The sequence below is a fragment of the Molothrus ater genome, chromosome 7 (assembly GCF_012460135.2).
Source record: "Molothrus ater isolate BHLD 08-10-18 breed brown headed cowbird chromosome 7, BPBGC_Mater_1.1, whole genome shotgun sequence".
NCBI classification, from domain to species: Eukaryota; Metazoa; Chordata; class Aves; order Passeriformes; family Icteridae; genus Molothrus; species Molothrus ater.
Window position 1 is genome coordinate 38,177,523 of NC_050484.2, and position 12,618 is coordinate 38,190,140.

Below are 12,618 nucleotides of genomic sequence, written 5' to 3' on the forward strand. Positions count from 1 at the left end.
AGAAAGCCAAAAGCAGATACTAGGTACATCAGAAGAGATGAGTAACTACTGGTTACACAAGTCTTGCATGATTTTTTCACTGTAAATCAAGTAGAAAAAGACGAATTGAACTCAAGATGAAGTTGATTCAAATTATGCAGGGAAGTTTTCTCACCTGCTACAATGCTCTAGACAGAGACTTTCATAAAGGTATTAATCATTCTGAAAAAGATCATTTTTAGAAAGATACTTACTACTCTTGTGTATCAGCACAGGAAAACCTCTTCTTATAACTTAATTTAGTGTATAAAAATCCCATTAGTGAATGTACAGCTACCTTTAACAATTTGTTCACTTTAAAGCACAAGGTAAATAAAACACACTAATGGCCACAATACTAGAAAACCAACCGAGGACTCTTGGTATGGAAAAAATTTCTTTAAAAGAATGAGGGAAAACGTATTACTCAGAAATGCTGTGATATGTTAACTGTTTAACTGAAAGAGTACCACTTGAAATTATTCATGTAAAACTTTGTAATAGCCCAGAAATGCATGTAAAGCTTATAGTGTCTTTAGTCTAAAGACTCTTCTAAAGAAAAAAACCCTCACATCATCTTCAAAAGAAAATAAAATAAAATGAATAAAGATGGTACAGTTTAAAAATAATTTAAAAAAATTAAGTCAAAGACAATACATGCTTGGAAGTTACTAATATTTAAAACTGAATAAGAAATTATGAAGATCTCTAAAACAAATATTCACACAGTGTATACCTCCAGTAAAAGTTTAAGAGAAATCAAACTACTAAATGTGTGATCTATCACCAGCTAAAGACTCATAAATGTGAAAGCAGAAGCCTCTTTCAATAGCAAAGACGTTTGTTATCATAATTATAATTTATTTAGCTACTCCTGGTAAGTGATAAGCTTATTTGAATTTTATGTAGTAACAAGAAATTGGAAAGGAAAAACAGTTTTTATCTTCTAGTCTAGCAATAAAAATTAAGGATTTTTCAGTTCCCACTGAGGGCCTGTGAGTTAGCTGCAAATCAGAATTGAGTTTACTACTCCTGAATACTACTACTTTAAAACAAAATTTGAAAAAATAAAATAATAATAATAATGAGAATTGCCTCTGTAAATGTATTTTTAATATATTCATTTTTGTATGTATCCTGAGCCTCGATGTTTGTAAAATGACAGATTTTTATTCTCTTCTAATCCCCATTCAAATCTCACTGAACAGAAAATTCATCAGCAGTCACCTTAATTACTATTAAAAAATAAATAAACTGAGGATCTAAAAATTCTAGAAGCCACAAACTGTTAAGACAGACATATAAACTTATTGTACAGTCCTGACCAGTAGAAAGGAAGATAAATTGAAGGGAGGGCTGGGCAGGCCCTGGCACAGGTGCCCAGAGCAGCTGGGGCTGCCCCTGGATCCCTGGCAGTGCCCCAAGCCAGGCTGGACCCTGGGGATGGGAGCACCTGGGGCAGGGGAAGGTGTCCCTGCCATGGCAGGGGTGGGACAGGGTAGAGCTTTAAGGTTCCTTCCAATCCAGGCCTTTCTCTGATTCTAAAAAAACTATTGAAATGGCCATACTGAGTTTCTACAGCTATCAGTGCTTAAATACCTGTCTTTAAAGAGCAAACAAAACTCAACACTACAATGAGCATGTTTGGGTTTTTTTTTTTTTAATGGGTTTCAGCTTCTTTGTTTAAAATAGGTGATTTCTATTACTTTGACTTGAAACTATCTAACTTGAAAGAAAGTGAAGTCATGCTTACATACTAGATAAGTGAAGTATTAAATAAGCATTTTCACTGAACCTAGAAGCATAGGAAAAATATCCAGGCCACACAATTTACTTATTTTGATATTTACAATTTTCTTTTTTTGATATTGATTTCAGATGCACATTGTTCTTAAGAGATGCATGACCTACACAACCTAGTTCATTTACACCATTCAGAAATCCAGATCAACTCTAAAAACACTAACTCCCATGATTATGAAAATATATATACTTATAATTTTAATACACTATATTTAAAAGAGTTTGATGGCACAATGTTATGCCTTTTTAAGCAGATGACACAGGTTACAAATAATCAAAAACTTCACTCACCCGTTTAGATCTAACATCGCTGGTCAAAGTGATAGATTCTTCAGAGGTATTTTTATTCCCTGCTTTGAGTAGATCAGGGGAAGGAACTATGAGTTTTAAATAGGTCTCCTTTTTGGCTTCATGTACCAAAGACAAAGGTTTCACGTGAGGAACCAATCCCGTAGACTGTATTACACTTGTGTGTTTGTTCACAGATTCCTCCTTTGCCTGAGAGCTTTGAAAAATAAACGGAAGCTGCTGTGACAAAACCTGAGGCTGCTTCTGCTGGGACTGGAATGATGAGTGAGTCTGGGAATCAGACACAAGAGGTATCTGCTGGTGTGTTCTTTTTTCTTGAGACTTGTCCTGTGACTTCTGTCCATCGGTTTTTGCATCTGTTAAACCACTATGCATTAGCACCTGCAAAATATTTATTTTTGAGTGTTCATTACATAAGTTAAAGATCCTTTTAAAAAGGCTAAACATATGATCAGTCTTCCTGAAACAATTACACTAGTCTTGGCAGAAGATGAATAATAACTTTTAAATCAGTCTTGTAATATATTTATTGTTCATTTTCAGTTTTTTCCCTCAGATAGTTTCAGCATGTTACAACAATGTTTACTAGAGAAGGAGGAGTATTAAACCATGGTTGTTCTTAAATGTATTTCTGACTGTAAACCTAATAGGATACCAAAGATTCCAATCTTGCTGTTCTTCTACTAGGGAAAGGTAGGCATTCTACTAGGAAGAAAGTAACTGCCAAAGCAATACCCACAATGATATATTTTCAATTCACTACCTGCACACAGTACTTCTTTGTACTTCCTACTTCATAAAAAAAAATAAGTCTACCAACTGTAAACTCCCTGTAAAGAACAGCATACAAAGACATGCATGCACACAAAAGAACCAAAAAACCACACAAACAGAAGATGCTGAAGCAAACCTAAAATGAGTATTCTTAGCATTTATTAATATGCAGTTAAATAATTGTTGACTATTTGTTCACTGATGTGAGCAGGTCAACTTGTCACAAACAGCTTGTAGAAACAAGACTGTGGACAGGAGAGTGAGGTGTTGTACCTTGTTCTTGCTTTTGTGATGTGCTTCATTTTCGGAATCAGATTCATCATCTTCACTCTCTTCAGCACTCTGGTCCTCCTCCTCCTCCTCCTCTTCATCCTCCTCTAGGTCCTCAGAGTCACTACTACTGACACCTTCACTTGAGGTGTCTGAAGAGGAGCCCGAATCACTGTCGCTGTTACTCGAGCTTTCCACTGCTTTTTTTCTGGGCTTCTACCGGGAAGATGAATTCTCTGTTAATGCTTCCATTTTAATCTGGTATGTAATCTTATTATGACACATAATCTTTGAAACAAAGAAGAGTGAGACTTTGGAGAAAAGCGATCTGCAATGCCTAAAGAAGAAGTGCTTCACAAGGTGATGAAAATTAAAAACTGGTCACAAAGTTCCACTGAAGTCTTTTTCTGACCACTGCTGACATCACTACATCACAAATTTATAGTATTTGGCATAAAATGCCAAATTTAGGCCCAAAACTTGTGGTACAGGTTAGCACAGAAAGAACAACAAACATTAGGTTTATCAAAAGTTTCAGTGATGCATTCATTTAGCTACTTTCACAGTATGGGCTGTACAGCAAAATAGAGTTTTGAGGACTGAAAAGAATATGTTCATCAAATTGCTTCTGGGATTTGCTTCTGAAAAATGGACCAGAATCTGCTGAAATACTCTGACAACTACATTATATCGAAAGTAACTCTAGATTTTCATCAACTGTAAAAACACTTTGATATCAGCTTTGCCTTTTTCTTTTTTTTCTAAAACTAAATAAATATTTTAGCAGGTTTTGTTAGATACCATCCCCAAAAAGAAATTACAACTAAGGTGATGACTGATGAAATCAGAAGATGAATACTAAAAAACTAAAACCCTAAATAAAAGAACTTTTAGAAAAGTATATTAAAAGGTTTTAAAGTAAGACATGCTTTTAAGAAGAGACAAGTTTTACACGTAGAAATTTAAAAGCATAACATCACTTGTACAAAGCTCAGCTTTAATAATCATAATCATCGTCATATTAGAGTTCTCATTTGGAGTAATTTCTATGTTTTGATAAAAAAGGTTGTTCAAATCATTACACTGACAAATGCCATTTACCTCATAAAAAGTTTCAGAAGAAAAGAAGCTATGAACATCAGCATATCAAGTAAGATTAGGAACAAAAGCTCCATTTCAGTATTTCAAAATTTACTCCAGGAACTTACGAAAAAGACAACCTGACATTTATCTGCATGAGACAAAGGACTTAAAAGTCAAGATATGGAACACAACATTCTTAAGAAAGGTACTTGCACATCAAATCCATCCTTTTACAGCACCTCAGTATTTAGTCAATAAAACTGGAGTTTGAAATCAGTGCTTGCATCAAGAAATCTACCAACAGCACCAAATTTATACTTAAAGATGACAGGTAACACAAAGGAGAAGATAACAATGCTGACAGACATCCTGACAGAAAATGGGGAGGGAGGAGAAACCAAAACAACAAACCAACCAACGAACCAAAAACACAAACAAACAAACAATGGCCAAAAAGAAGTAAAATTTTCTGAATAAAGCAAAGAGCCAAAAAGTACCTTTTGGGATGGTGTTTAGAGTAGTAAAATAGAAATGTATTTGGTACCCTGCCCAACTGTAGTAATAGTCAGAAATACAGAAACACTATCTGAAAAAGCTTTACCTCTGCACCACAGAAAGAAAGATAAATTTTGCATGTAGATACCCAGGATAAAAAAGCAGAATTTTAGAAAGAGCCATTTTTAACATTTAAGCCTGAAAAAAGTCAAAGATTACCCAAATACCTTTAACTAGCTTAATACTTTCAAAAGGTGTCAACTGTTGAACACGAAGAGTGTTTTAAGAGAAAATATCCTTAGTAATTTTCCTATTGTCCATATACTAAACATTGTATATCACTACACAATTATAAGCAGCCATTTCGGTGCTAACCCCTATTTTTACAAAGATATATCAAACCCCAGCTGTCCTTTGAAAATGCCAACCTCTCCCCTTCAAACATTTGGACTTGGTAGCTGAATGTAGTTCAGTAACAGAAAGAAAGCAAGAAGGCCAATTCACTCACAAAACAAAAATAAATAAAGAAAGAAAAGTATTTTGGCCTAGATGGCTATCAGTAGAGAATTACTCCCTTAGCTTTTATTCTGACAGTAATCACCTTCCCAGTACACCATTTTCTGTGTTTTGCTTCAATAGTTTTGATTCCAAGAGCAGCAAAATTCTTAGAGTGCTTAGGTGAGTATATAAGGTTTACTAACTCACTGAGAGCACTCATGTCTTTCATATTAGATAGCTAAGATTATTGCTGAAACACAGCAGTGAATAATAGTTCTTTCTTCTGATAAATAGAAAATGGCTTACAGAAAAGCACTTTTAACATCTAAAATTTTCTGGTTTTATAAGACACATGAAAACCTAATTAAATTCATAGAAATAATCGATAATATTATAATTGTAATACCAATATATATGCATATATATACTGTAATAAATAATATCAAATACTGGTGTTAAAAATACAATTTTTTAAAAATTAGATAAATTAAATGAAACAAGATGTTGGACACCGCTATTAACTTATTAACTAGTGAAATTAGCACTAATAGTAACTTTTGTTCATAAGTATGTCAAAAAACCCCAAAACAATTTTTAAAAATTTCAAACACCAATACACACAAAAAATCCCTACAGAGACAAGGAGACAGATCGTGCTCTAATAGATCAGAAGAACCCAAAACATTCTGTACTCAGAAAGAATGCTTAAAAATGCTCCTGTGTGCAGAACACTTATCATGTCAAATTTTTTGTCTGACTCTTCAGTTTCTTTCAGTGTATCTACCTTGTCTTTGATTTTGTCAGCTCTGGTATCCAAAAGCTGAACTTTGCTTTGCTCCTGGTTGTATTTGCGTCCTCCAGCTCCTGAGGTCACACTTTTCACTGGTCCTGCCGATGTTGCAATGCTAGCGGAGAGCACGGATGTGCTGAGAGCTGAGACTGCACTGGTACTGTTGCCATTCAGTGATCCATTCATACCTAAAGATGACAGATTTACAATGTGACATTTAAAATAAATCTGGAGTAACAAGTAATTTCTTTGAAATGTTCCAGTCACCTAATGTTCCACAGGCATGCAACAAGATCCTAGATACTTACAAGTTACTCGCCACATATATTAAAATCTGTCATCAATGTGTCACTGTGATTTGGAGTTATTTTCGTTAATCATCCATGATTTAAAGGCCAAACACATACTTGGTATGTATCATTCTTACCTAACAGAACCAATTTTTATTGAACTGTTTAGGAATGGGAAGAATGAGGAAAGTAAACGTCAAATTCCACATCTTTCTGGATGTGCAGAAGTTCAATATGATAATTTCCAGCCATTACCTTTGTCAGTATTACTCCGACTACTTTTTCCTGTAGCTCTTGAGTGGAATGAAGCAGAATCATGATTCTGTGCAGGAGGAGCAAACAACGTGGGAATTCCCAAGAGTGGTGGGAAAAAAGCTGCCCCAGGACGAGAGTGTGTGTCTGCTGTTCGCCACCATTCTGAACCGCAAAGGAAATAAAAACAAACTTCAGTTGTTCTAATAGTATATTTAAGTATTTCAGTAAGCATATTGCTGTGCATAATTCAGAGCAGATTTACTAAATCTAGAAGTAAAAACAAAACATTAAGGAACTTCTCAATGACATACATTTCCTGAAGCAACTCTGGTCTTAAGTCATTAAAGCCATGCTGATAAAGATTGCAATGCAGTTTTATTTAAATGCATTCTGAAAATTAATACTTACTAGAAAGCTATATGACACTGATCACCCCAAAGTGAAACTGCTAGTCTTATAAACTGAATCAGTATTCACATATCACCCTTTAACATTTATTATTATCTCAGCACTCTTCCTACACTGGAACTACGAAGTAACACAACAGCTTTCAGTCACCTCTGCAATCTGAGTCTTGCAATACTCCGAGGCCTCCACCACAAAACCACATCTGAAGCTGTTCCCCGTGAGAAGACCTATTAAACAGAGGAACTGCTAGCTACCCAATAGTAACTCTACAGCCACTGCAAGAGGTTTCTATACTTGAGTTTGACACTGCATTGCAAAAATACTGCCTCTGTTTTTTTCCTGTAACAACCCTATTCAAATACCCCAGTATCAACTGGTGATCCTGCTTCTAACTTCACTACGCGTCATGCCATCTCTCAGACTGGAAGGTGGGAAGACAAGATGAAGATCAGACGTGATGAAGAGGTGTCCTGGTTCCAAGCCAGGACAGGGTTAGTTTTGCAGTCATTGGGACGGAGCATGGCCAGGACCCAAAGTTTATTCAAATAAATCTCACATCACTGGCAGGGGAAAGGGACTCTCTTCCAGGGAGAAGGGCTCTCTTCCCAGTAGGCGCACCAGTGGCAGAAGTCAGTAATTGTCTATTGTTGGCTTGGGCGGGGTTCCATTTGAATAGTTTGTTTCTTATATCCTCTGACAGTACTGCTGATGTTAATATTTGTTTTCTTATCTCATCTGTTTCCATAAATTGTACTTATCTCGACCTGTGACCTTGGCTTTTTATGCCTCCAATTTTGCTCTCCAGCCCTCTTCAAGGGCAAGGGTGGTGGTGAGAGGCAGGGGAGAAGTGAGTGGCAATGTGGTCCTAGTGGGAGCACTAAAGCTAGATGAACCAGACTAAAAATTACATGCAAAATGTAAGCATGGTTAGACCTGTGCTTACCTTAAACAGTAAGGATATTGAAGTCAATACAGCAAGGAAAATACGTGAAAAGGAAAATGAACGGAGGAGGTGACCAGAAAAAAGTAAATAGAGAAGTTATTTGAGCTGCTACACACTGGAAGGTTCGGGAAGGGCAGCACAGAAGAGAGCAGGCAAGTCAGCATGTATTCACAGGGTAGGACAAAATAAGAATATATAATAGCTAAGATGACAGACAAAAATCAAAGGCCTAGAAATTCTGTAATCCTGATAGAGGAAATCTCATAGGAATTTCAGAACTAAACTTCAGCTTTAGAGATAGCCTGAACACAAGTATAGAAAACAAATAATGGAATTCTCAGACTGTAAAAGCATACATAACCAGAAGAACAACGTAGTCCCTAATGGAGATAAAAAGCAGGAAAAGACTGACATCAAAGAACATTAAATTCATGCGTGCCATCCTGTAATATAAAGACCATTCACATCAAAAAGGACAGCATAAGAAAGACCAGCATTCCTTGTCTTCCAGAAGACTCCCGTTAGCAACAAAGGCCTCTGCACACTGACCATGCTTCTGGTGGAGTTCTACACACAAACCATTAACTTACTAATCCTGCTCCTCCCTCTACATGTTTTAAACATTATTACTGTGTTTGTGTATATAAGGAATAATTCTGGAATGAATTCCTGACTGCAGTAACTCATCCTATTAGGTGTTAGGAACACAAGGGCATTCACTAGGATTTTTCATTTATTAGCAACTTCAAGGTAGCAACTACAAGGCAACGTAACAGGAATACTACATAGACAGTGCAGGGAAATTCCTCTTACTGATTTCACATTTCTGGTTCAGGTGCCGTTTTTTCCTTCTTCCAAGACAAGAAGGGATTTTCACTTCATTGATGCTAACTATTGCAGGTGATGTGTAGAGTATTTCTTTAAGCTTCTGACATGAGTTTAAAAGCATCATGTTTCAGGTCTACATTTGCTGAATTTAGTTCAAATGGCTTTAACATCACTTTGTAAATTATCACAAAAAAGACCCAAAAAACAACCATAACCAATCCAAACCTCAGTTGTGTATCTTCTTCCACAATGCTTCTCTCTCACAGACCACAGTGGTGATTCTCAATCATGCTTGATGAGCAACACTGCATTGCAAAGTTTCATAATACTTTGAAGAGTTTCCGAGTCAAAAGAATCTTTGAGATTGTTCATCAACATTCTTCATCATAGAGAAAGTGCAGCTAACTGTACACTATACTACACACTATAACAGCCTTGAAAGAAGACATACTAAATGTGCTATCTGAGCCATTACCTAATGTATCTAGGAAAGAGAAGCCATCCATTTTAAAATACACATTTAAGCATGTGGAAGAAATAAAACACCAACAAAAATGGTGGAAGTCTTGTAACACTACACTGAACTGTAATGACATTTCCCCCCTTTCTTATCTCATGAAAATACTAACAGTCTGCTTACCAATTAATTATAGTATTTCCTTAATTTTCCTATTTTAATGTTCACTCTTCAAGTTACTAACTTACTTTACACATGCTCCACATAGGTAAATTTCATATTAAATCTCACTCCTTAACATTCTTGGCTTAGTTTTAAATAGGTTAAATATTTTTGAGCACAGTTTTTGAAATTCTACTAACCACTGCACAGATAAATGATTGAAAGCATTATTCCAAAGGGCAAAATACATTTCAACAATGCTGGTCTCTTACTAACAAAGAATGACTTTGTGCATTTATGTACACCATTTTAAAATTGTTATGGATCTCATTAAGGAGAAATGGGGAACTCCAAATAAGACTGAACAATTTTGCTCTAACAAAAACAGCTTCTGGTCTGGGAAAAAAAAAAGTTTTGTTATTTAATAAAAAGTTAATGAGCTTCCCTTTCTTGAAAAATAAAAATTAAAGACTTTCCAGCTCTGATAACATCAAAACAATACAGCTTAAATGTTCAGCTTAGAATGGTTTCACACACTAGTATTATTGCTTTTCATAAAGACAAAACACTGAATTATGGTTTTATTTTGAGAAAAAGCTATTGATTTATATTCTTCCAAAGTTGATAACATTCTCATGAGGGTGAATGTAAACCTCTTTCCAGAGGCAATTTACTTTTCCAATGCACCTTATTTTCAGCAATGGGTGAATAAGAAGAAATCAAATAAAATCTCTGTTTACTTGATTAGAATGTTTTAATTATTCAGGAACTAGTGCAAATTAACCAATTAAACTAACAGTATGTGATATATTCCACAATGGTTTCACAGAGGTGCTTTGTCTTTCTGACCTGGGAATATGCCAAAATAATTTACTTGTATTTTAATCTCCCTGGCAAAGCATAAAGACTTCCAGTTCTAACTCATCATGTATCATGGGCACCTGACACGGTATGCAATCAACTTTATTGCAGAGACTACTTAATAGACTACTGATTGCTGCAAAGAAAATAAAGAGATCTTTTTGGGCTAAAAAGAACCTCTCTAATCTCATGCATTAAGATGCATTACCTTCTCTTAGTAAGAGTAATTGCTTATTCTTAAAAAAAATATTTTATTAGATACTAGAAAAATGCATTTTTAAATTTGAAGATAATTCAATTATCTGTTTGACAGACATTGATGGGGTTTTTAAAATATTACAGAGTGAAGAACACTGCAGTTTAGACCTGGCTAGTATATAGTCTACCTTGGCTACAGAGTATCCTGTAAATTCAAGACACGCAGCTGGCTGGCAGCATAAACACTTGGTGGAACCTTTCCACAGTGGACACAACAGTAACCACAGCGCACTGCGTCAGCAGAGAAACAGACGTACTCATAAATAAAACTGATGGTATTGATAGTAAACTACATTCCAGCTTGGTTTTAGGAAGACAAAGTGTCCTTGAAAAATTATGTATGTTCTTAAACATCAGATGCAGCCAAGCAAACAATCTGACCATCAAAAAAAAAAAAAGACTGCTGGTAATTACTATCAGTCTTTTTAACTATTAGCTACCAGACAGAAATTACACTTTTTTAAAAATAAAAGATGAAAATAGAATTTTTAAAAGGCCCTTAGTAAAGAACCAGCTGTGTTTCCTAATAAAGAACAAAATTGACAGTTTAGTACCTTTATTACATTATTCATCTGCTTCAGTCTTACTGTATTTTGGCAGACCAAATACATATCCCTATAAATGCACAGAACCTTAACAGTAGATACAGAATTACATGATGTAATATGCACACAGCAAAAGCAGCAAGGAGAGGTAAATGAGTCACAGAAATGCTCAGGTTAGGACTATACATTCATAGCCATATGGAAATTTACTCCTGCTACATTTTAGGAACCACCAAAGAAACCCATTTCTAGTGGCATGGGCTAATGAATATAGACCAAAAATTCTTTTGGAGATGAGTCTTTAGTGGGGTACCGAAAAATGAAACACTTCGTTATTTATTCCAGAAGAGTTTTAGTTAAGAATTTTCTGGCTGATTTTAGAAAAATTAAAATAAATAGTTGAGACATAACTCTAGGTCTGGAGACATTCTGGTTTCAGTTTCTTGGGGCAGATACAAAATAAACAAATGCAGGATGAAACTGGGGACTTGGAATCTACTCATTACTTATCAAGTTGTATCAGTTTGGAGAATATACTTTTGCTCATTTTGCTGCAAGAACAGAGTTTTTTCTGAAAACAGGGGATTACCATTAATTTAAGCTGAAAAAACTTCCTATTTACCATATATCATTCAAGAATCAGGCTAACAGAAACAATGTTCTCCAAAAAAAGATCTGTTTATGAACAGTTAAGTAAGAAACAGCAGGGAAGAGTTTACCGTTTCTTGTTCTGTGGATGACGTTTGCATCGTTCCGCTGAAATGGGAGTTTCAATCACAAAAATTAGATTCTTGCATGGAGAAATCTTCCATATATATTTCTGATTCAAGGTAAGATATTTCACTCTAGTCAAGATTACCCAAGACTGTGACATTGTGAAATTTATCTTTTCCATTTCAAGCTCCATTAGAAGAAACTACTCATCCAAATGTAAAACTACAGTATGGGCTGGGCTTAAAAGGTGAGAACAAGATGTACGTTCAAGAAGCTGATTATTACAACTTAATCTGAAAGTGGCACAGAGTTTGCTAGATGAACCCTTTATTTGATCCTCACTCTCAAGGCAGCCTTGCAAACTGATTTTTTTTTCCACATATTAAATAGTAATTTTTAATCAATTTCATTCCTTCAATAAGTAAGTACTATGTAAAATCTATTCACAGCAAATGAATGCCACTTGGCAAAACCAAAAACCTCAGACATTTTTCTTGGATGCATCTGTGCAACCTTATTACGTTTGACTTGTAATAATAATTACAAGCGCTGACAAACACTAAAATTACATTGCAATATAGACTTGAGTCATTTTTACCACACGTGTTGATTGTGGAGCTCAGTGTCGCGGCTCCAGAGGAAAGGCCGCCTTTCGATGCTTCTGAAGTTACCGACGGTGTAGAAGATGCTGGAGTGGAAGCCGCTGTAGTAGAGGAGACTGATGATGACGTTAACCGCTCTCCAGACTCCATATCTGGAAGAGAGAAGATAAATATCTGTCTTCTATGGCAGCAAGGGAAATCACAAGGGACTATGGGACTGTCTGTGCTGACTGTGTCTCAGGATCTGCACTAAAT

At 35.5% G+C, this 12,618-nt stretch overlaps 1 protein-coding gene across 12 annotated transcripts in view; it reads right to left on the reverse strand.

Moving 5' to 3' along the window:
- BAZ2B (bromodomain adjacent to zinc finger domain 2B) overlaps nucleotides 1-12,618 on the reverse strand; it is a 111,438-nt gene that overhangs the window by 47,009 nt on the left and 51,811 nt on the right. For all 12 annotated transcript variants that reach the window (XM_054515373.1, XM_054515374.1, XM_054515375.1 and 9 more), the window contains exons 2-6: nucleotides 12,360-12,515; nucleotides 6,586-6,747; nucleotides 6,035-6,228; nucleotides 3,178-3,390; nucleotides 2,113-2,511 (exon numbers count right to left, since the gene is read on the reverse strand). In XM_054515373.1, coding sequence (XP_054371348.1) covers nucleotides 2,113-2,511; nucleotides 3,178-3,390; nucleotides 6,035-6,228; nucleotides 6,586-6,747; nucleotides 12,360-12,513 — 1,122 coding nt within the window. In that variant the 5' untranslated portion in view covers nucleotides 12,514-12,515. The remainder of the gene's footprint in view (nucleotides 1-2,112; nucleotides 2,512-3,177; nucleotides 3,391-6,034; nucleotides 6,229-6,585; nucleotides 6,748-12,359; nucleotides 12,516-12,618) is intronic.